The sequence below is a fragment of the Hyaloscypha bicolor genome, assembly GCF_002865645.1.
Source record: "Hyaloscypha bicolor E unplaced genomic scaffold K444scaffold_126, whole genome shotgun sequence".
NCBI classification, from domain to species: domain Eukaryota; kingdom Fungi; phylum Ascomycota; class Leotiomycetes; order Helotiales; family Hyaloscyphaceae; genus Hyaloscypha; species Hyaloscypha bicolor.
The window spans coordinates 1946276-1965593 of NW_020194628.1; the positions used below are offsets into that span (position 1 = coordinate 1946276).

General features: G+C 47.3%; 8 protein-coding genes across 8 annotated transcripts; 5 read left to right on the top strand and 3 right to left on the bottom strand.

Moving 5' to 3' along the window:
* Nucleotides 1-2396: 2396 nt before the first annotated feature.
* K444DRAFT_634093 (uncharacterized protein) lies at nucleotides 2397-2993 on the top strand (the record flags this gene model as incomplete). The annotated part of the gene is made up of 1 exon (XM_024883702.1): nucleotides 2397-2993. One exon carries the CDS (start codon nucleotides 2397-2399, stop codon nucleotides 2991-2993), a length of 597 nt encoding a protein of 198 aa, XP_024732157.1.
* A 20-nt stretch (nucleotides 2994-3013) lies between these two features.
* On the top strand, nucleotides 3014-3226 carry K444DRAFT_617711 (uncharacterized protein). The gene has a single exon (XM_024881183.1). It carries the CDS (start codon nucleotides 3018-3020, stop codon nucleotides 3183-3185), a length of 168 nt encoding a protein of 55 aa, XP_024732158.1. The 5' UTR covers nucleotides 3014-3017; the 3' UTR covers nucleotides 3186-3226.
* A 550-nt stretch (nucleotides 3227-3776) lies between these two features.
* On the bottom strand, nucleotides 3777-4717 carry K444DRAFT_102080 (uncharacterized protein). The gene is made up of 2 exons (XM_024870262.1): nucleotides 4268-4717; nucleotides 3777-4222 (listed from the first exon to the last, which is right to left on the bottom strand). Exons 1-2 carry the CDS (start codon nucleotides 4515-4517, stop codon nucleotides 3888-3890), a joined length of 585 nt encoding a protein of 194 aa, XP_024732159.1. The 5' UTR covers nucleotides 4518-4717; the 3' UTR covers nucleotides 3777-3887.
* Nucleotides 4718-5860: 1143 nt separating this feature from the next.
* K444DRAFT_617712 (uncharacterized protein) lies at nucleotides 5861-7722 on the bottom strand. Its single transcript, XM_024881184.1, has one exon. It carries the CDS (start codon nucleotides 7532-7534, stop codon nucleotides 6299-6301), a length of 1236 nt encoding a protein of 411 aa, XP_024732160.1. The 5' UTR covers nucleotides 7535-7722; the 3' UTR covers nucleotides 5861-6298.
* A 2549-nt stretch (nucleotides 7723-10271) lies between these two features.
* K444DRAFT_617714 (uncharacterized protein) lies at nucleotides 10272-12860 on the bottom strand. Its single transcript, XM_024881185.1, has 3 exons — nucleotides 12526-12860; nucleotides 12196-12472; nucleotides 10272-12138 (listed from the first exon to the last, which is right to left on the bottom strand). The coding sequence occupies exons 1-3, from the start codon at nucleotides 12846-12848 to the stop codon at nucleotides 10486-10488; spliced, it is 2253 nt and encodes a 750-aa protein (XP_024732161.1). The 5' UTR covers nucleotides 12849-12860; the 3' UTR covers nucleotides 10272-10485.
* A 697-nt stretch (nucleotides 12861-13557) lies between these two features.
* K444DRAFT_569313 (HET-domain-containing protein) lies at nucleotides 13558-15915 on the top strand. Its single transcript, XM_024877230.1, has 2 exons — nucleotides 13558-14186; nucleotides 14239-15915. Exons 1-2 carry the CDS (start codon nucleotides 14030-14032, stop codon nucleotides 15525-15527), a joined length of 1446 nt encoding a protein of 481 aa, XP_024732162.1. The 5' UTR covers nucleotides 13558-14029; the 3' UTR covers nucleotides 15528-15915.
* A 308-nt stretch (nucleotides 15916-16223) lies between these two features.
* K444DRAFT_617716 (uncharacterized protein) lies at nucleotides 16224-17301 on the top strand. The gene has a single exon (XM_024881186.1). It carries the CDS (start codon nucleotides 16585-16587, stop codon nucleotides 17032-17034), a length of 450 nt encoding a protein of 149 aa, XP_024732163.1. The 5' UTR covers nucleotides 16224-16584; the 3' UTR covers nucleotides 17035-17301.
* A 101-nt stretch (nucleotides 17302-17402) lies between these two features.
* On the top strand, nucleotides 17403-19170 carry K444DRAFT_667110 (PLP-dependent transferase). The gene is made up of 3 exons (XM_024887258.1): nucleotides 17403-18304; nucleotides 18351-18493; nucleotides 18542-19170. Exons 1-3 carry the CDS (start codon nucleotides 17548-17550, stop codon nucleotides 18911-18913), a joined length of 1272 nt encoding a protein of 423 aa, XP_024732164.1. The 5' UTR covers nucleotides 17403-17547; the 3' UTR covers nucleotides 18914-19170.
* The last annotated feature ends 148 nt before the right edge of the window (nucleotides 19171-19318 follow it).

A 19318-nucleotide genomic window follows, 5' to 3' on the forward strand; every position in this document is an offset into this window, starting at 1 on the left:
CGTCTCAACGCAATCTGTGGATTCGATCCACCTGCAAGTCTCGTATTTGCAAGATAGAGTCGAAGGTATTCGATGATAACGATGAAGTAATATATTCCGAGCCCAGTCAGACATGCCACCTGTTGGGTACAATACCAGCCAATCTACCTGGAAGGATGGGGATGTTCCAGCTACCAGCCGTAGAATTCAGTCACAAAACCCAAACGGCATACCAACGACGTCCTAATCGCTCGCAACTCAGGGCAAAATATGTTGTTTATAGTATCTGCTCACAAACGTCACTTGAAAGTCAGCTCCGATCGAGGAGAATCAAGCACCAATTCCGTAAATACCATTCCACAACACCTCTTTCGCAACATGAGGATGCGTCACGCTTGTCCATGTCAACCAGCTACATTGAAATAAAACCGCTACGACCACGACCGCAAACAGGAGTCGGAACGAGTTTGTAAGATCGAAATAACTGTTTGCAATCGAGGCACAGAGAACAAAGCAGGAGAGGACATTCGCGAGCAGGAGCCGACATCCTTTACCCAGTGTGATACTGAACACCGCAAAAAGGATCGCAGCTGTGGCGTACAACGTCGACGCATCAAGAAGGATTCGGGATCACCTTTAAGCAGAAGCTTGTTCATTATTGGATTCTAGCAATCTCTTCCGTAGAAATTTCTTGGACTAGTCATTTCATACGAGTTTTGTCCAAACAAGGATGTAGTGAGTGAGCTTTCTTCCGCCCTTGGTTGCGAGCAATTCAGGGGCTCGCTCGCTCTGGCAAAAAATATGGGGTTCTTCAGCGATTTTGCGGTGAATCAAGGGCGTCATTGATAATCAAAACAACTACGAATGTATTCAGGATAAAAGTTACTCTTCTCGTAGCGCATTTGGAGATCCGCAAGGTTGCCTGCAATTATCCATTAATTAGTCTTCATCCGGACGTGGTACAGGCGATGCAAATTCACGAGATTGCACAATGAACAACTTTTGATGTTCCGCCCCCTGGCCCTCTTGCCCAAACCTCTTTTCGAGTGAAAAGCTGCGAGGGTCTTGCTGAAAGAGGATTATATTAGCGTAGTCAAGTGAGCCCGACTTCACTTCTGAAGCTTATGGCTTTAGGTGAACTGAATTTTGCTAAGCTCTCTAACGCCTGGACGGGAAAGATACCTCTTATAGCGGGTTTCGGGGCGTCCCATGCCACAACACTCGAACTTTACAGACACCACCGATATGCGTGGGGTGGCGTGGGACAATCAATTGTTGACATTCCACTTTCCGCCGACCCAGAGCTCCATCGCAAGCTCTCCATGTGCTAGCTCAAAGCTATAGCTCTCCTGAGCAGCCTTTTGTTTTGAGAATTCCCCGATAATCAAACCGCCAATATCCCTTTGCAACTACATGATTGTGTACTTGCATGTCAACTCCTCGCGCCCACTGTAGTATCATACGCACAGGCTCATACCAGCGATTTCCTTCCACATTTTCTCAAGGAGCCCATTAAAACGCTCATATCACAGGGCTATGCTGCATATCAACCTTTTCCGGCTGGAGTGGTAAGTCCTAACTTCTCCGGGTATTGATACCTCTTGGAGCAAGCATTGTCCAGGAGCCTCTGGAACATTCTACTCCCAAAGACACCTCAAGACGTATGCTGACTCCGTTTTATTTGGAATAGGTAACTGTTGAAGGCATCATTGATTCCTGGGGTCCAGGAGTACTCATATCCAATTCCAAATCAGGAGTGCCTTGTGGCGAAAAGACCAAGTCGGTATTGATAGGAAGAGGCGCCATCACCTGTGTTCCAAACCAAGACAACAACTGACCACACCCCTTATATCATTTTGGGCGCTCTTGCGACCTTGCAGCCGACTTACCAACCTTCAGTATTTGGGACAAGCTAACCATTGGAGCTATCTCCGTACAAGAGTCATGCCTGTTGGATCCAGCAAAGCGTCGAAAGTCTTCGGAACCGTACCTCGACGTTCTTGGCGCTTGCGATGACTACTGGGACTTGGCAGATCGGTAAATGATGTTTCAAGCTGGTCAATACTTTAGTCTCCAGGTCGGCAGCGTATACAATAAGGTTAAAGGCCGCCGACTAAAGACGACGATATTAGAATTATAGAGATTACTGCATGATTTCAGAATTCTTCTTCAACCGTGGGGAATTTCGACATTCTGGGAACACTCACAAGGTCAGCGTGAAGAAGGAACCCATTCTCAGTACCGGGACGATCAAATCGCCTCATGTCTTGGAGCTCTCTGGTATTGGAAACCCTGACGTCCTGTCTTAAGTCGGTATCAAAAGTCTCGTCGAGAATAAGAGAGTAAGGGAAAATTTCCAGGACCACCCTCTCATAGGTACTGTGTACGAGCTTGCTCCAGGAGAAGCATCACTGAACATGCTCCAAGATGTGCAAGAAGTGCAAAAAGCTATGGCTGAGTATAGCACTACGAAATCTGGTCTCCTCGCAAGCAACGGCTCTGGTAACTGCTTCACAAGCTATGCCGCCCTTGCTTTCCAAGAAGAAATTACTACTATAAAGCAATCCATCATCTCGCCTGATACACCAACTCGTCATTTAGAAACAGCGAAGGGACTTCTAGCGGATGCACTCGCAAGTCCAGACCACGCAAGTCTCCACATAGTCTACGTCGCAGCAACCGTAAACATCGACGCTTTCCCGTCTCAATCCAGTATGTTGAAGCCTCCAGAGAGCATGAAAGGCAAACCGGGTATCAGCTTCACCATCGCTGCAGAGCGTCCGCTTTCTGTAGGCTCCTGCTACATACTCAGCAGCAACCCCGAAGACGACCCGCGATTGACCCGGCGTACCTCTCGCATCCCGCTGATGCTGAGGATAGAACTTGCGGAGAAGATGCGGACGACTAGTCCATTCAGTGAGAAAATCAAACAAAGAATATTCCCGCCTGAGAGCGTGGAATTGGGGAAGAAAAAGGAGAGGCTGGCGTATTTGAAAGGTGCTGTTACCACGTAGTATCACCCGAATGGTACCGCGGCGATGGGTCCAGAAGGGCAGGGAGCTTGCGATGAGCGGTTGAGAGTGAGAGGGTGCAAGGGCTTGAGAGTCGTGGATGCGAGTATCATTCCGGTGCATGTCAGTGGAAATATTGTGAGTATGGTGTACGCGATTGCTGAAAAGGGAGCGGATCTGATCAAGGAATATTGAGGCTTGTAAACCGGGCATGTCAGGTTATCGATCAAAAGTTGGCAGACCAATTTCTTTCACTTGAAGGTGTTCGAACATGAGAATTACGTGGTTTCGTTTTGATTTCGCTACTTCATGAAGCAACTGATGATGATTAGCCTCGGTTTCCGAGAAGTCAGGAGTAGAACATACTCATATTTGGAACTTTTCGCTCAAAAGGGCTTACTTGATACATCATACAAAAGTCTTCCAAAGGTGGAGCTTGCCTGCGACTTCGCCATTTCCGGCCGTGGCGGTCTTGTTGGCCTCCATGCATTCCCAGCCCCACCCGGAGCCGGGGTCACGGGGCTGTTGGCAGTTGGGGAATTGAGATTCCCCACAACCCTCCCTAGATGGCCTGTCTTACCACTACTAATGGATCCCTTCTCATTCACGATGTTTGTACGACCTAAGGATGCTTCGAAGTTCTTGGATAGGCGCTTCGCTTTTCGTTTGCGGTAGACGAAGATACCGAGTATGAGGGATGTGACAACCAGAATACTAGCGGCTGATGCACCAGCTACAATAGCCGCGGAGACTCCCTTGCGAGAATCGGAGGAGTCGGGATCATCTGCCCCAGCTATCAGAGACGTTGCAGCTGATGATGTTTGAGCTGTCGAACCTGAGACCGAGATTGATTGGGGAACGATCGCGAGAGTTGATGAACGGATTGACTTATTGCAGTTAGCATTTCCTTACAAAGTCAGGTGTAGAGGAGTAACTAACAGAGGTTAACTGGATGGGAGAAGAGATTTGAGGCACTCGTTGAGATGGAAGTGGACTGGATGTATCCGGACTCTGCGTGACTGGAACTGCTGAGGGTACAGAAAGTGGACTCGATATCGAAGAGGGTTGAGTAAAAGACAAATCCTGGCTTACAGAGATTGGCGTCGATGGCGAAGGAATTAGTGTTGTTGATGGAAATGGCTCAACGAATGTGCTGCTCGGTATCTGACTTTCTACAGACGGCTGGGTCTGGATCGCATTGGATGATGACGACGTGGTAGCGCTTATTTGTGCTGGAGGAGTAAGCGTTGTCTTTGTGATTTTTGGTGTTGGGTTACTTGGTACTGGCCGACTTTCGATAGTTGGTTGGTTTTGAACGGATGAAGCTTCGAAAAATGAAGATACTTCAGCGCTACTGCTTGCTGCCGGTATCTGTGAGAACGGAGTTGTGACAGGATCTAAATTCGGCATTGCAAGTGCATTCGAGCTTGCGATGGTCGTTGATGTTTGGACATCAGTGGAAGCCTGAGAAGAGGTTGTCTCGATGGAAGTAGTCGCCGCTACCGTAGAATCTGGGTTTGTAGACATCGAAGTAAAGTTTACTGACGGTTCGCTGAAAGAAGTCCCGACGCCAATCGTTAAAATTGAACTCTGAGCAGCACAGCACTGGAATCCATTGCCATTATCGCAGCAAAATTCGCCGAGCGAAGGAGATCCGCATGGGAGTACTGTGACTTTGCCGCTATCATTGACTATGAATGAACATGAGGCGGTAGCTTGGAATCCTGGGTGATATTACTCACTCCCTTTACAGAAATTCGGGCAAGTGGAGCCGTATGACCTGTCCAGACACGACCCTCGCGAAAATCTGTTATGATCTTCCTTCGAGACGCAGAGTTTGTTTGAGGAACACAGCTCGTCCGGTGCGCAACATCTGCTGGTTCCATCGTTACTGATGCAAGGGACATCGGTGGCATTGATGGAGCCATCAGGAAGAAAACAAGAAGCTGAATCGACAAGTTTTGGCAGGGCCAAAGCCCCAACTAATTTCAATATTCGCAAAAGCATTGAATTGACATGAGGGAATAGAAGGAATTAAGGGAGACAAATATGAACTCGGCATAAAGCATATACGTGTATCCCTACTCGCAGTGGACCATTGACCTCTAGTTTATGCTTAGCTCAACTTGATACGCGCAGAGTAACGGCAAACAGATGATGCTCAGAAGGATATCCATGAAGCTTCAGAAGGAAGAGAACATTTCTAGAACACCCAAAACATACCATTTCAAGCCCCAAGTAAGTTTACTGCAGCCCTATCTGGACGATGGTAGATGGATTTGAGGCGGTCGGTGGGCTTAAAGTACCGGCCAGACCTGTGTCGAGCTGCCCCGCTCTTAGCAAGTAAAAGAATATCAGACTATTTCTAGCCGAACTCGAACCGGAAGGAGCAAGTGTTGCGTGGCAGCTCTGGATAAACTTTTCTCGGTCGTTTCAACCAAACTTAGATCTCTTCAATCATCTGCATTTCCAAGATCGGATGAAACGAGTCCATATCCTGCATGAAGCAAATCGACAAGGGAGCCACGATCTGCACTTCGACCCTAGATCCTTGACATTAATGAGACTCAAAGAACCAAGTGCTAGAAACTCGCAAGTCTCTAGTGAGGTGGTTCGCTCTTTTCTGGAAGAACTCGGATCTTCGTTTGAGACAAGTCGGGTATCCTTGAGAAGTAGGGAAGGGTCTAATAAATCGGTAAGAATTGGACATTTCTTGCAGAACTCCTTGCCGCCAGCCTTGACAATGCAACCGAGGATTATCCACCAGGAGCAAGCCCGTCGTTGCTTTTCTTGGAATTGGTGTACGTGTGATCACGTGTGGGCTATCACAACTATGTGCAACTTGCGCATAGCCACAGAACTTCCAAGAGGCGAGATCTACGAACAAGTATGAATGAAGAAATGTAAGGTCATGGTTTGCAGCTGAGGTGCGCTCTTGACAAAGATTCTTCTGAAATGCTTCCACACCTCCAAGGAGCGCCTCGATGTCAGACTGCGCTCGACAAATCGGTACCGTACCGATGCCGGATGGAACAGATAATGCTTCACTTAATCGATGCCCAAGACCGACTCTGTGTCCACGACCGTTCCAGGTCACGACCAACCAAACCCCACGATCTTAGCTCCCGGTCGAACCAGAGAACTCTCACTCTCCAGTCTTGCTTATCCAAGCACAAGTGATGGAAGCATTGCAAATTCATCATTCGGCATTGGCGAATCCGGCATACGGCTGAAGCTTAATTAGTGGCATCGATAGAGAGATACTGCTCCCTACTCTGCTCATAAATGTGGAAACATCATTTCTCGTTCTATTCTGCCCTCAACAACGGGCCTCTCTTGTACGGCTCGATCACCCGAGAGTCGAGGGCAGTCGGGACCTCGTCCTGAGTCCAATACTTGGTCCCGTGTCGAAGCCAGTGCGCATATGTTCCTGGGACATCGTCTGAGCCGTCATGCCTCCTCCACAGCGATCCAAGTGTGTCCCCCATCACCCTCAATATCATACCATGGGCCAACTTGAACCCGAAACTCTTCTGTAGGCACCCCTCGACAATCTCCCTTGCCCTTTTCTGGTCCTCACTCTCCTGCTTGCCCGCCTTTGGAAGCGAAAGTGACATTAATTCGAATGCCTTCGGGCCGTTCCACGCCGTGAATACGTTGATAAGCTGCGACCCAGCCATATAGTCCATTGCGTAGATATGCTCAGCGACATATTTCGGTCCGTCCCAGTTGTCCTCTTTGTCGATGAGTCCCATAACCATGGTCATTACTTGACCTTGAGTGATGTAATCAGATAACATCTTGCTGACTTCCTCCGCCTCAAACTTCTTTCCGCCTTCTTCGAAAGCCAGCGAATCACCCTGGCCGAGTAGTGGAATACCCTTCAACAATGGACTGGCATGCATTCCTTCGGTGCTCGTCTTGCCACCATCCGCAGCCCACAACTCCAGGAAAAGCTTGTGACACCGCGCGAAGAGTGGATTGTTCCGCCCAGAGCAAAGGAAATAGTTCGTCAGACTACGCTCTTTAACACTGCCGGCATTATAGGTGAGAATCTCAAAGCGGGAGGCGGGGTTTCCCACGGTTTGATTCCATAGACGGTCTAAGTCGCCGATCTGCATTAAACCAACGTCTGCGTAGACGCCGCCAAACTTGAGCAGCAATGGCCACCTCACAAGGTCGGAGGTGTGCTGGGGCGCATAGTCACCGCCGATTGTTCCATCCACGAAAGCCCGGGGAAAGATGCCCGGGTCAGAGATATCGAGGAAGTTCGCAACGTTCAAAGGGGACGAAGGTAAACGGTCGAGGACACGGATGGTCCAGCCTTGCTTGGAGAACCGCCGATGCCAGGCTCGTACGTTTCGCTGGGTGTAGGGATGCATGTGTGTGAACCCGGAGTGCCAGAAGAACCATATGTTCTTTTCATCCGAGACGGGCCTCGGGTGGAGAAGGTCGTGATCAACTTCAGAATCCGGCCGCGTGTCGAGGAGGTGAGAAGGGATGGCATGGATCCCTGATGGGATTGGGTAGTCCTGAAAGTCCATTGTATGCTGATCTAGTTGATCTGAAAATGTGAGATTGGAGAGCAGTGGCATCAAAAGTGACTTATCCAACTGTCTGGAAAGAAGAGGTGCGCGTGAGAGAGCTGATTCGCGACAAAGCAGTATGACGTAGATGAAGATGAAAAGAAAAGCTGCTGTTGAGACTGGTCACCTAGGAGACTTGAGTCTCATATTTATATCGAAACCTCTGACGAGATACTCAACCGTTACCAGATGCGGGTCAATGTAACGGAAGAGAGAGGAGACGAGACTCATTATGAGTCTTGATGAGCGAGGCAAGACCAGGGTGTTACAGGGGGTTTAAATAGGCTGTTGCTTGCCCCTAACCCCACTTGCGGCCGCTAGATCGTTTTCGTCTTCACTGTGCGCGGACTCCGTAGGCGCAACACTTGACTACAGTAGCTGAGCCAGCATCATTAACGTCACGTGTGACTCTTTGTCCTCACCTGCCTTTTACCTCGTTGGGTCCTTTGCTGCTTTTCGTCCTCCCTTCGCATTCCCTCCCAAAATTTCGGATCCACTAGAGTCAACCGAGGTGCTGACTCCAGGACTTCACCGATCCCTTGGCCTGTTTTGGCCGAGCACTCGAGGTATTGCTCCGCTTTGATGATGTGTGCGACGTCTTGATCCTAGCTCCTTTGGACATTCGAAGAGCAACACTTATGCGTCCCTGTCCGGGGTTAGCGGAGTTCCTGCGTCCACGTTGGGTCATCGCAACAATGGACGGATGTTAATCCAACAGAAGGCTGTCAAGCAATAGTTCCTCAGCCCTCAGGAGGAGAAAGCACTCGTTACTTATCTCCTGCGAATGGCCGAGAATAGCTTTCCATTACCTGTCAAGTTCTTAAGGAACTTGGCACTTGTTATCGTGCGTCGGCAAGTATCGACTTTCCAGATTCCTGCAACCGATAACGATGACATTCGACCACCAGAAAAGAACTGGCCACAAGCCTTCTATAAACGCCATCCAGAGCTCAAAGCCATACGAATAAAAGCACTAGATTAGGAGAGGCACGAGTATAATATCTACGAGAAGGTAGTAGACTAATTTATAATTATTAGGAAGAAGTTGGCGAATCCCCTAATACTTGCAGAGAATATTTATAACATAGATAAAACAGGAGTTCTTTTAAGCGTTCTGAACTCTTTAAAGGTTCTGGTAGGTAAGAACGAGCTCAGGAATTATAAAGGAGCAAAAGTAAAGTATACTTTAATTACTATAATCGAGGGTATCTTTATAGATAGTTAGTATCTCTATCCCCTGATTATTTGGCTAGTGTGACGGCTGGTGTCACATGGTTGATACGGACGTGGTTTCAGCCAAAGGGGTTGGTTTCAGCTAAGGTTCCAAGCTATGGTTCAACCAAGCTCGCTTCCAAAGCTCGGCGTTTCAGTGGTCTTGGCCATACCTACTTATCCACTGCCACACCTCACTCCTTCCTCCTTAGCTTTAAATTCTCAAGACATAGGAAATCATTGATCTTTGAGCCTCGTTCCATTGCTCTGTTCCTGCCGTCACAGCTAGCTACTACTTACCAAAGCACTTGGACGGTTTATCTTACTCCTAAATAGCATTTTGGCTATTCGGAAATAGGATATATAAATATAGTAATTAGCCTATACTAGATTTAATATGTCTTTAACTTATGGACAAAAGCTCGAGCAAAGAACAATTTGCGAATCTTAATTAATAATAGATTTGGTATATATAAGTCGCTCGAAATTATGAAGTTCTGCTACGAAAATAATATTACCCTTTATTAGCTTTTATTATATATGTCCAATATACTCGAATCCTATAATATTAGTATTTTTGGGCCACTAAAGATAGCATATCGGGAGGAGGTTAAACGCTTATACTAAGAAGGGTCTAATATAATCGGAAAATAGCACTTTACCCTTCTCTATAATCGTATATAACATAAAGCACTTAACCTTCGAAATATTATATTAGGCTAGTCCAAAACCGGACTATGATTATTTAACCCAGAAAGGGTACTAAAAGACATCCAAAACCCCGGTATAAATATTGACTTAATCGCTACTGAGATCGAGAAACCCTATAATATTCTTTACCCCTAGCTTAAAACTCTAATAACGTTAGAAAGTTTACTGTCCTTGCGTAAGCGGATCGAAGAGAGTATTATATATAGTAGAGAAGTTAATGGCCCTTGTAAACGTAATATTCAAAAATTGGCTAATATAGCGGAGAATGCCTTTACTGACCGAGCTATTCTCTTAGACGAGAACTTGCTTCTCTTTGAGCAAAATAATGAAAAGGCTACTCGCAAGTCTATTAGAGCGATAGTAGTAGGCAGTACAAGAGTCATGAGTTATGAGGATATTATTGAGGCGCAAAAACAGCGTGATATCAAAGAAGCGGCGGCCGAAGTAACCCGGGGCCGACGATCAAAGCGGAATCCGCCAGCCCAAGTCCTCGGGAAGAGATCGCGCGGTCAAGAATTAGAAGAGGCGGAACATGAGATTACAGCGTCGGGACTTGGGAAATACTGTTCCGTGTTAGATTTTAAGTAATATTAGATCAAATTACAGTACTGCTATTATAAAACGATTCTTTTTCTTATCTTTCTTCGTCGTTCCAAACCCCCAATCATCTGGCTCTACTTCTCGTAATCTTACATCGTCTTGCGGGTCAAACACAACGTCTCTCAAAACTTCTGCGGCAAAATCACCATGGCTCTGTAGCAGTGCTACGAACTAAATTTGGAGATCATCTTTCACTCCTAATTTCACCAAGATCCATTGCTTAATGATTTTGCAGGGTTTACAGTAGGAAGCCGGGAGTGTTGCGATTCGGGTCCCGGACTCGTTTCAGCCTCAATAAGCCAGGAATAACCCTGTGTAGAAAGACTTTATGTATTAAAATATGGACATGGCCCTCACTGTATCTTAGGTAGTGGACAGACGTCTCTCTATATTGCACTCTTCCAGAGAAATTGCTCCAGAGATTGCTTGCCATCAAGCCCATTGAAGAAGAGTTTGGCGTTATTCACAGGCTTCCAGTATGGCAGGAGCAGTCTCAGTTTATTATCTCGCTGGTGGTCAACAATCTGGACTAGTAGAGAGTCGACTACCGTGAAACCTAGGTCCCTGTCTGGCTGGACCTTTTGCTCCTCAATGGCGCTAAAGGACTTACAGAGCTCCTCCATCGAATTTGCACTAAAGACGAAGACCGCTAGATAGTTGATGCGAGCAACAGGTAAAGGTCCGTTGAACTCTTGCACAACATTCTCCTTGACCTTTTCCAAGGAGACAGTAAGAGGTGAGCTATAAGCGCGCTTTAGTGCCTCGTTTTGTTCACGTCTGGTGGTGGGTTGCCATCGAGGTTTGGCTTCAAAGGTAAAATGCCAGAAATCGGCTGACGGTTCGTAGCCAAAAATGTGCAAGTCATAAAATTCTGACAGCCGCGTCGATCCAGTTTTGCGCATCGAAATTCCCGGAATAGGTTTGGAAAGCTCCATCTGGTTGCTTCTTTTGACGTTCGCCTCCCAATTAAGTGGACCGCCCATGGCTCGCCGGAAATGAGAACTGAAGTTCTCGGTAGGGAAAACTCCGAGGAAGAGCTTATCTAGGAAGATCTCGCAGAGTTGGTCTAGCAGCTTAATTTGTCGAAAATTAGAGTCTATCTTCCGCAGGGCATTGTAGAGATGAAGCAGCGCGCATAAGTATCCTGTATCGCAGCACAGATGTAGACCTTCGAACATCGCGACGCTGAGAATTTCGACAATATGGCATCCGGCAGTCCAAGGGGCTTGAGAGTAGAGGTCAAAACGGTTTTCTCTAGTATAGCCTTCCAAGCCATCAAGGACACTCTGCAAGTCCGACAGATTGAACGCTGACGCAGATTCCCTTCTCCTCTGAATGCACCTTATGGTCTCGGAAAAAGACTTCTGGACCTCGAGCGCGAACTGAAGCACTAAGATACGGCAGTTTTGTCTGTTTAACACGCCATCGGGCCACGTATATCCCTTGTATGAAGCGAGCAGCATTTCCATTCCAAATACCAACTGAACATATATAGGTAGCTCTTTGTCGGAAAATACCTGGTCGATGAAAGGGAGAAGTGGCTCACAGACGGCTTGCGGAGCTCCCGGTGTCTCAATAGCGGCGATTGCACGTTTTGAAGCGAGGAGTTGTCGTATGTGCTCTAACATTAGATATATGGCCAAATGATCGTGGAAAGCAGATTCCTTATTATCTTTCGAGAAAGGAGCAATAATCTTGCTGAAGTCCTCATATCTCCCAGCCTCTGGCACAACTCTGGCGTTTTCCTGCAGAGTCCTGTAGTGTTGAAGCAGGCTTCTGTGGAAAGATAATCCTTTGAGATCTGTGAACCGCCGTGTCTCCGACTGCAATCCCGGAATATCGTTGAATCGAATCTCGATCCGTTTCATCCGATGTCTCGTCCATTCCGAAAGCAATGTGTCATAATCACATTTCTTGTACCTCCTCCCCACCTCATGGAATGCGGCAGATGACAGCCATGCAGCCAGGCAAATAGGAAGAATCCCGTTCGCCCCCTCCGTCCAGTATTTCTTGGTTTGGTCGAGAATTGCATCTAGTGACTTTAAGGGTCTGTTAGTACCCGAGACGTCAATCCTGTCTAGAGAGACACAACTCACGTATATGAAATAACTAAGTTCAATCCACTCCCCCAGATCGTCATCCTCAAGAGCAAGGCGATCGTCGGGGACCACTGTTTCAGTTTTTGCGGGACGATTTTCATCTATTTTGGCAGTCGAAGCTGTGTCTTCTACTTCCATCGCATTCTCATAATTGGCCGTTCTTGAGCCAAGAGAAGCGAAACGGTTACAGTTTTGGTTATTTTCTGACGCTTTTTGCGAAATAGCAGGATTGTATTTGCTATTCGACTGGAGAATATAGAGTGTCTCCTCGAGCCTTCGCAATTCAGTCTTCATTGAAGCGCGTTGCATTATATCATTTCTCCTTACCTGGCGATAAAGGCTTCATGAGCGTCGTCGCTGTCTTGCGCAAATGCATCCGAAGCACTTGCATGAAGCTCCTTATACATCTGATGGACTCTGCGACGGGCCTCGATCGCCTCGCGCAACGCAGTTATCACGAATATAGGTACCTCGTATCTATCGGGTAGGCGTTTTACGCAGTCAATTATTTCTCTTGTACTCCCAAAAGTTCCCTTCGATTCCCAGTTCCCGACGGAGCAGGTTTGAGTTGAGAGCCAATCGAGCGCTATCTTCGTCGTTCTTTTATAAGAGTGGTGAAAATCTATCAGTGTGTTTGTTAAGGTGGCCATGTTGCGTGTAGCATTCAGTAGGGAAAGTAGAATGCATGATTTAACATGCATTCTAGAAAAATAAAAATAAAAAACTGACAAATCGCTTAGTAAGAATCCATCATCTCCAGCCACAGTTGATCCTGTTGCCTAAGGCTTAAAAATCAGAAAAACAGCAAATTTAGCCGAGCGATAGATATTCCACGCCCCTACAGACTGCCCGACTCTCTTGCACGAGACTTTACTCCTTTGCTAACAAAATAAAGAAAATATTATAACTTGATTAGACTGCTTTCGCTTAACTTTACTAGAGTGTTGGGCTTCTATAACACCTCTAAAAGGTGAGCGAACTATGAGGTAAAGAAATAAGTTACAAAAGAAACAATAAATCAGGACACAATTAACAATTCTTTATATGAGTTCTTCCGAAAGAAAATGGTAGATAAAAATGACAAAATATGAAATATAAGTTCAGAGCATCGTGAATAGATTTATATTATTTGGTGTTGAGATATTACGCGATTCGGTCGAATTTTCAGTTGTACTACGGGATTCTCGCCTCGCAGGGATGTCTGTTACTTGTATCGACCATCGGAAAAGAGGGTGGAGATCTGGGAGGCTCGCCACTTGATGTACGGAAAGTGTAGCCGGGGTCGGTCACGTGTCGCTATAATAAATCCACATCTCAACCTCCGTGACAAACTGCCGAACCCAACCTCATCCTTTCTACTTCAAATTCAACATCGCCATCTGCCAGTGCACAAGACTGAGACAAAGCTTGATGCTGGCGGATACGCCCGCCTTTCGATTTATAAAGCCTTATGGCAGAGACTCAAGCTCTCCCAGAGACCGACTCCAGCAAACACACACTAGTTTCTGATACCGCTTCCGTCTTGCCAAAAGCCATCGCCGGAAGCCTGCTTTCTTTTGATTTCAGCACAGATGTTGCAAGCTCCGGGGATGTCGAATGTCTCAGAGAGGAACATCCTCAGGTTACAGTCAAGTACTTAGTCGCTGAGGACTGGGGAGAATTTGTTGAACAGCGGGATGCAAGGCTCTGCTCAAGGTGCCATGCCTTCTTGGAGAGGTTGCCGCAAATCGCTACCAAGCTATTGTTAAAGAAGAGCGAAAAATGCGAAGAACTTCGAGCCACGTTCGAATGACTGGAATGTTCAGCAAGTTCGGGCTGCCCCCTCTGCGCTATGCTCGTAATGGTATTGGCACATTATCCACCTGAAGAACGAACCTCTGCAGGTGTAGCCTGTTTTCGCTGCCGGAAGCTTCGAGAGGACATTTATCTTGACTGCAAACTCATTGCCTCTTCCCGAAGCCCTTTGAAGATTCAGTTGTGTGATACTCGTAAGTGCAATCATCCTCGACTCTGAAGGTCTGCTAAATACGCTCTTCGAAGGAAGTCAACCCGTACCTAGACTCCTTGGGGCTTCCACGGGCGGCAATTTTTCGATAAAAAGAGCCAGGGAATGGTATGATTATTGCAGGAATTTTTACTCCGAGTGTGTTGAGACCGCCGGACGAACCTTGCCTACCAGACTACGTTACTACAAGAATGTCTCCCTTCGACTCTGTAACAGCGTTGATCTGGATATCAGCACCAGATATGCGACTTTGAGTCATTGTTGGGGGAAGTCGCCAATGTTCAAACTAACGATGGAACGAGTTCAATCATTTCAAACAAATATCGAGATCAAAGATCTAAGTCGAACTTTCCAAGACGCGCTTCAGGTTCTGGCTCATCTTGAACTCGAGTTCTTATGGATTGACAGCCTTTGTATCGTGCAAGATGATCCCGATGATTGGAACAGAGAGTGTTTATTGATGTCTTCCGTTTACGGTTATTCAGACATCACGATCGCCGCGGCTAGTTCTACGGATGGCAGCCAAGGATGCTTCTACGAGAGAAAGATGCCTGTCGAGCAACTTTTGCACGTTAGCATTGTGGCTTCCTATGGCTGCAAGAGGTACATAATTACGCACCCACCGAACCCGGAACTTGTTCAAATTGACTGGCTACCTCCATCCGCTCTGAACAATCGATCTCCTCTATTTTCTCGAGGTTGGGTATTTCAGGAGAGAATCTTGACACCCCGCCTCCTTACTTTCACCTCGTCATATCTGTACTGGCAATGCGCATCATGGAGCGGACCAGAGTGGAAAAGACCCGGGATTGACGAGTCACAAGGTCGCCACGAACTCCGAAATCTCACCATGGGCAAGGACTACAACTGGCACGAAGTAGTCAGGGTGTATTCGCGCACTCAGCTTACATTTCCCAGCGACAGACTGGTGGCAATATCAGGAGTCGCGAAAAGGATTCAGAAAGTGTTTCCCGATCAATATCTTGCGGGAATGTGGCGAAAGGATCTGGAGCGCCTCTTGTGCTGGTCCGTTGTCACACCCCAACAAGGAACTCCTCTCGAATATCAAGCCCCATCGTGGTCATGGGTTTCTCTCCTTCCTGGCACAAGAGCTAATCTACCACAAGATTCCCGTGGATTCGGGAGATTACTTATGCAAATAGTGAATATCGACATGACGCTTGCAGGCCCAGATCCAATGGGTGCAGTGACTAGAGGGGTATTGAGGGTCCGTTGTGAGACGCTGCTTTGCGGAATGGCTGTCAGCGGAATGATTCTAAGTGGAAACCGAGATAATTTTCTGGCAAATTTTGGCTCTGTTTAATCTCCGTCCGTCTCAGGTTGGATAGCCAACCAAATATAGCCGATCCTTTCCCCTTTTATCTACTCCCTGTTTTGCAAGCCCCAGGAAACAAAGGAGGAAGAGTGTATATACGAGGACTCGTTCTAAAACCTACCAACAAGTGTAAGGGGGAATATGAGAGAATCGGGCAATTTCGAAAGGGCGATAGCCCAGGAGAAAACCGGCCGAAGATCTTCAAAAAGACTGGCAGCATGGATTTTGCAAAGTTGAGTTACACAAAATTAGATAGAGAGTTGTTGTTTGAGAGTAGTGAAGGCGAGAAGGGCCCACACTTCATCACAATCGTCTGAGCTATCCTCAAGAGAATCGTCAAAAATTTATATTGGAGATATTTACAGTGGACCTATATCAATTGGCCATGAGAAACGTCCTTGGAGAAGTCGGTCTCTGCTTGCAGCTCCCGAGTCACGTTCCAAAGTCTGATATTTGGTTGGAGGCAATCCCAATAGACTGCGACCAGGCTCGCGGAATAAATTACAAAGAATTGGTCTGTATTTCCTGCTGCGGATGCCTTTCGCACCGAAAGGATAGCTTGCAGATATACCCTGATTGATTAGCGAAGCCTCCTTTTCGATGTCAGTCACGTGGAGTAAGCTGAGTGATATCAGAACTGCCGTGTGGTCAGGCACCAGTATAATTACAGCACGCATTCTGACACGCGTATATCCTATCCTCTTAATACCTCATAATCCCCAGATCAAGTCTTCGTAGCAATTTCTCGTCGCATACAGACACCACACTGCTCCAAGGCCAAACCGATATGTTGCCATTCATGAAGCTAACTTTACTTAATCTCCCCGGGAGTCCGACGAGAGATACTCATTCATTACCTCTTACTTTCGGCTCCAGAATTTGAAGCACCTAAAGGGATTCATGCCACGCCGTTCAATCGACCTCTCCTCGCCTTCTGCGATTCTAAGGCCGAGAGTGGATCCAGCCCCCAAATTTTAGGAGAAATACCGAGACAAAACCACCCACCGTTGGAAAATGGTCAAACTTCTATCTCACAGAGGCAACAATGAACCTGATGCAGGTGAACAAGCTCCTCTACAACGGAGTCTCATCCTGCGTCTTCTCAGAATTCGCCCTCATCCCGCCTCGTCAAATCTTCCGCTTCGTTCACTGGTTCCCCTTCCTCCCCAACCAAAATGCTCAAATCTTTGATCTCGTCCGGCATCTCCAGCTCCGCGTCTCTTTCTCCCTAAACGAGGAAGGAGCAGAGTCTCATTACCTCGATGCCATGAACGAAGAAGACGTGACTAGATTCAAGGGGTTTCGGGACTGGTTCGGTGGTCTGAGGAGCGTGAGGTTGCAGATTTGGTTTAGAGGTGGGAAGTTTGAGATGCTCGAGGAGAAGAAGAAGAATGTTGTGAGGAGGATTATGAGGTGTGTGGATGTTTCTAGGCGGGTTGAGGTGCTGCATTTTGTTGAGAGGACTGAGGAGGGAGGGGGATGGTTTGGCTTATGAGAGGAATAGCGTGAGGGAGCGGATTATTGAGGAGATTATCGGGGAGTGTGAGAGGCAAATTGGGGGAAAGGAGATTCGAATTTGGCATCCGATAAAATTACACTGTTTCGTTAGTGAAACTGGATTGGGAGAAAGAACATTCGGTTGACATATCCTCTCCTTGTCATGTGACCAACCAAGGGTCACAGGATATCAATATTTCTTCGATTGTGTCAATTTGAAGATTATGGAATAGAGTTTTGAGAACATAGTTGTTTTTGATCCCCGGATCATTCCAATGCTAAGTCCTTCGATCCGAAAATCACGTGAAAGCCGGTTCCGGCCCCAAATCTTACCATTCTCAACGTTCTTTCATCAGACGATAGCCGGCCTCCACCTGCGCTATAATTACCAATTCGGTTCAAAACTCACTGGAGCATGTTCAATTGCAAGATGGAACCAAAAATTTAGATCTACCTTTCATCAGCATCAGTTCCTGCACCTCACGATTCACGACAATCTCAGAGCTTCAAAATGGCCCACTCAACACTCTCCTCCAAAATGACCTCCCTCCTCAGCGCCCGCAAAGCCAACTCCGCCTTCCGCACCCTCACAGTATCCCCCCCAACCTCAAAAGACTTCTCCTCCAACGACTTCCTCTCGCTGTCCACCTCGCCTGTCCTCCGCACCGCCTACCTCTCAGAACTCACCTCACACCCCGATTTCCGCCTCGGCAGTTCTGGCTCCCGCCTCCTCGACGGAAACTCCCTCTACGCCGAAACCCTTGAAAAAGAGATTGCGGAGTTTCATGGTGCTGAGGCTGCGTTATTGTTTAATTCCGGGTTTGATGCAAACGAGGGCCTTTTTGCTTGTGTGCCGCAGAGAGGCGATGTCGTGGTTTATGATGCGTTTATTCATGCTAGTGTGCATGAAGGGATGAGGTTATCGAGGGCGGGAAGGAAGGTTATGTTTGAGCATAATTCTGTTCCGGATTTGGAGAGGGTTTTGAGTGAGTTGGCGAGGGATGAGGAGGTGAGGGACGGCGAGAGGAATGTTTTTGTAGCTGTTGAGAGTTTGTACTCGATGGATGGGGATTTATGTCCTTTGAAGGAAATCGTTGAGTTGGTTGAGAGGATGCTTCCGAATGGGAATGGCCATATTATCGTGGATGAGGCTCATTCGAACGGTATTTATGGCTCTCAAGGACGAGGGGTTGTCTGTAGTCTGGGGTTAGAGGACAGGATATTTGCAAGACTTCACACCTTTGGCAAGGCAATTGGTTGCAACGGAGGTCAGTTTCAATTACATATTCAAAGAGGCAAACTGACATACCGTAGCTGCTATTCTCTGCTCCCCCCTGACAAGGGCATACTTGATCAACTATGCTCGACCTCTCATTTACACAACAGCAATGTCCTTCCCCTCCCTGGCCGCCATAAAAGTGGTGTATGGTCTCATGAAAGACGGAACAACCGTACCAGTTCGTTCCCCATTACCCATTTTCAATCCATTTACTTACCATATCCAGCTAATATGGCACCTTAACTCCCTCATCACGCACATGTACGAGCAGCTTCTCACGCTCCAACCGCTCACTACGGACTCAGCCCTCTTGCGACTCCCGCAATCTCTCCCCAACTCACCAATTTTTGCCCTCCTCACCCCAGAGCCACGGAGTTTGGCGAAGTGGTGTCAGGCTGCCGGGTTTGTGGTGAGACCGATAGTTCCACCTACAGTGCCTGAAGGAACGCAAAGAGTCAGGGTCTGTTTGCATGCAGGGAATTCGAAACAGGAAGTTGAGGCATTGGTGGCTAGTATCAGGGCGTGGCTGATTGCCAGAAGGAGGGCTGAATCGGCTGAAGGAATTGTGGAGAGCTTAGACGTGAAAGCTAGATTATGAGATGACGACAACGAGGCTGGATCTGACTGCGAGGAGAATCTGGTCCTAAGTCGCGAAGGTTAGAGATCAGCACACGCTCACATTGCATCATAGAGCAGAGCGCCTTAGAGGTCAACTCCAGAGTGATGTGTATACTATTTTGAGATGCGAAAGATAGAACTTGTCGCTCGCGCTGAGCCCAGTACTGTATATATCTTCACCTCGCTTACATCTAAGCGAGCTCAAAGAGAAAAAAATGCAACTCTACCACGCCCCACAAAAAAAATTCAAAACGGCAAAAGAAATCCTTTCGGACCAAGAAACTCGCTTTTGCTGGTTTACTTGTGGCAGAGCATATCTCTTCTAAGCCGGCTGGTCCCTATATTGCTCGAACCTCGCGGTTACATAGGGCGTTACTAACAATCC